This window comes from Cariama cristata, unplaced genomic scaffold (assembly GCF_000690535.1).
Source record: "Cariama cristata isolate BGI_N322 unplaced genomic scaffold, ASM69053v1 scaffold26578, whole genome shotgun sequence".
NCBI lineage: Eukaryota > Metazoa > Chordata > Aves > Cariamiformes > Cariamidae > Cariama > Cariama cristata.
The window spans coordinates 10,195-13,563 of NW_009629830.1; the positions used below are offsets into that span (position 1 = coordinate 10,195).

General features: G+C 54.7%; 1 protein-coding gene across 1 annotated transcript in view; it reads right to left on the minus strand.

Moving 5' to 3' along the window:
• Positions 1-3,268, minus strand: part of ANGPTL4 (angiopoietin-like 4) — a gene marked incomplete at its 5' end in the record, with an annotated part of 7,061 nt that extends 3,793 nt beyond the window's left edge. Inside the window, 2 exons of the mRNA XM_009705320.1 lie at positions 2,535-2,667; positions 3,158-3,268. Of these exons, the coding sequence (XP_009703622.1) occupies positions 2,535-2,667; positions 3,158-3,268 (244 nt within the window). The remainder of the gene's footprint in view (positions 1-2,534; positions 2,668-3,157) is intronic.
• Between the last annotated feature and the right edge of the window lie 101 nt (positions 3,269-3,369).

Sequence of the window (3,369 nt, forward strand, 5' to 3'; positions counted from 1 at the left end):
GCCACACTCACTGCACTCGGATCTCTTCTGTTTTCCTGGTGCAACAGGGACTTTCAAGCAACTGAATGAGATGCAGCTGCTTGAACAGCCTCAGCTCAAATCTTTTTGTTTGAGGAACACGCTTGTTAGTTCCAGTTCATGTTGCACATCCGTATGGCACCAGCAGAACAACAAGACCTCCTGGCTGCTCTGGATGTTTTTCTTTCCCTCCCCCTTTATTTAGCCAAACAAGACAGAAGAATCAACAAGGCTGGCTGAAGTTGCCCCAGGCGTGGCACCCTATTTACCCAACAGGATCTCCAGGCGTGACGAGAGGTCAACCAACCTGGGATAAATACCCTTTCTTGCTGCTGGCAGGGCATGCCTGGAGCTGCTTCCATCGCCTCCCCCTCACCCTTCGCAACCCAACCCAATTATTTTGGAGTCCCAGCACCATAGGGAGAGAGGGAGCGGGGTTCTACCTTTCCCCTACTCGGCCGGCTGCCAGAAAGCACAGGCTCTGCCTAAAGACGTGATCCTCTTTCTGCAAGCGATTAAACCTTTCACTCTCCAGGCTGCTTCAAGCCTTCAACTTTCACATGCTTGGCCCCGTGCCATCTCTGGCCTGAAAAAAAAAAAACACCCTTCTGTTCACTGGATGCAAATAAAAGGGTCTTTCTGAAAGGGTTGCTGGTGGAGTTCACTGCTGTTTCCCGGGGCCATGCCAGCACTGCGGCTCTGCCGGACAATAAGCAGGGAGCCGCCGGCAGAAGCCTTCCCAGTGCCTGCCCGCTCTGAAAGCGGCCACAAGCTTCCCCAGGCAGAAGGCACAGGGCTGGCCTGCCAGATATTATGTGCTTTAAGATTTGCCAGAAAACTCACTCGACTTGCTAATGAGAAGAAGCCAATTTGTTTTCTCTCAGTGATATCAACATCGGGGATTAGGCAAGAGAAAAAGGAGCTCATGGCTCGGCCGGGTGGGAGGGAGTTGGGATGCCCAGGGCACTGGGGATGCTCAGGATCTCCCCATCGGGGACAGAGCAGCATGAGAAGGTGCTGAGCTCTTGCATCCCCCTGCCCTGCAGCATCCTTGGAGGCTGGGGGGCCCTCGCTGCCTCCCACCATGCTTCACAAGGGTTGCTGCACCCAGCACCCATCAGCTGGCACAGAGCTGACAGCACAGCCTACATCTGCCTCCAGTAAGTAGCAAAGACCTAAATCCATCTCTGTGCACCCCACCTTCAGTATAACCCGAGAGCAGAGCATGGGGGCTGGACTAGCTGACCTTCAAAGGTCCCTTCCAACCCAAACGATTCTGGGATTCTATGATACACTACTGAGGGCAAGTCACAAAGCAGAGCTTGGAAAAAAACAGGGGGGGAAAAGTTTTGAGACAGTTTTCCAGTTTGCTAGTGCTGCTCTGACCGAGGGAGACCTCCCACAGCCCCACCGAGCCAAGCACCAGGAGGAGTTTGGAGCCCCACATCCCATCCCTCTCCTTGTCCGCATTGATTCTGTGGCTCTTTGTTCTGCCTACCCAGCTTTCTGGCACACCGGTGACAGCTCCAGGCTCTACGTACAAATTACCACGTGTTTTCCCATAGCTTATCCCTGTGTTAAGCCCTGGGCAGGACTTCCCCATGCATCCTCACCCTGCCTGGTTTCTGTTTGACTCACACTGGACATCCCCAGACAGCTGCACAAACGGAGCCAGCACCGTGATTTAGCTGACATAACATGAGAGCAGCTGCTCCTGGCCAGCAAACCCTGTGGGGACACCAGTTCCCGTCTGGGAGGGTGGCTGCAGGACACGGCACAGCTGGGGACACCCGCTCTGCTGCCCTTCGCTCTGCGGGAGCTCCTCCAGCCCCCTTGCCAGCAATGAGGATGCTCCAGGCAGAGCCAGGAGCTCCGGATGCAGCGTCTGCTCGCCTGCTCTCATGCACATTTCCCAGGGCGATGGATGTCCAGCGCCTTCACTGCCTGGGCATTTGCTGCAGCTCAGCACCTTCTGCTAAGAACAGTGCAAGCTGAGGCACTTGTCTTTCATGTATGAGCCCTAACCAAAAGCCAAGGGAGACGGAGGCACAAGGATCTAGCCCTCCTCTAATGGCCCAGGGCTCCCTAAGCCTCCCCTCTGCCAGCAGACAGAGTGAGAAGCAGATCCTGCCTGGTGAAGTGAGAGCAGGTGAACAAGAGTTAACCCCAAGGAGCAGAGATCCTCCTTTCCTGCCTGCATTCACCCCCGCACCTACCAATCCTCTTTGACAAATACCTGCTAGCAGTGTTTGTCCACTCCCCACTGCATTCTTAAATATCAGGCAGAAAAATTCCTCTTAAATCCTTAAATTCCTGTTGGACTAATACTGATCCAGAAGGCTAGGATCCTGCCTGTGCTCCAGATCCTCTCAGTCTGGCCAAACTCCCAAGCTTGGGTTTTGCGAGCAAATCTCACATCCTGACTTGGGACAACTGAACCTTTTGTTTCCAAACGGTTGCAACTGCTGCAGGTTTGCTCAGCGCAGAGGACTGGGGCGGCACAGGCAGATACTCACTCTGCATCGGCACGGGCTCCCCGCTAGCGTTCTGGCTCTGGTTGGTGAGGCTGAAGCTTTTCTTCACGTTTACCTTCCACTTTGGAGACTGCGTTTTGTTGTCCTTCAGATGTAAGGGGATCAGTAGATTGACCTAAAAAAAAAAATGCACAAGTCAGAACAGTTTTATCGCGACTTATTTTCACCACTGTTACTCAAGGGAGCTGATCGGCCAAACCACCAGAGCTGGGGCTGAACTTGCCCAGAAGCCTCAAGGAATAGGAGATACCCGAGGCTGGCAAAACCAGAAATGATTGTGGTTTTTCACACCCAAGCTAATGAGTTTATTTTGCAGATAAACTCAAAGGAAGAGCCCAGAGAGGCTCTGTTCCCACACACCAATTCCTCCTATTGCTCTGTGCAAATACTCGGGAAGCTTGCAGTTTGCTTCCCTTGCCCCAACGCTGCAGCACAAGGACCAGGGCCGTGGCCCTTGTAGGGTCCCCGAGGCCAGGGAGCAGCAGCAGAGACAGTTCTCCTGGCACCAGAGCCCTGTGCCAGCTGGGCTGGTTCATGCCAGAGCCCCTGCGGCGCGCAGGACCAGGCTGTGGTCCCTGCAACCGCAGAGCGGGACTGAAGCTCACCTTGCTCTGCAGGCTTTTAATCTGCAGGTTCTGCTTGTCCAGTTTGTACTGCTGTTGCTTGATCTTCTGCAAGAGCTCCTCGATTCGCAAGTTCTGTGCATCCATCAGGGACTGCGGGGGAAGAGCCAGGTGAACCCCGCAGCTCTGGGGAGATCCGGCTGTGCTGTACGTACCGCACGGAGCCAGGTGGGCCAGGCCCCCCGGTGGGGGGG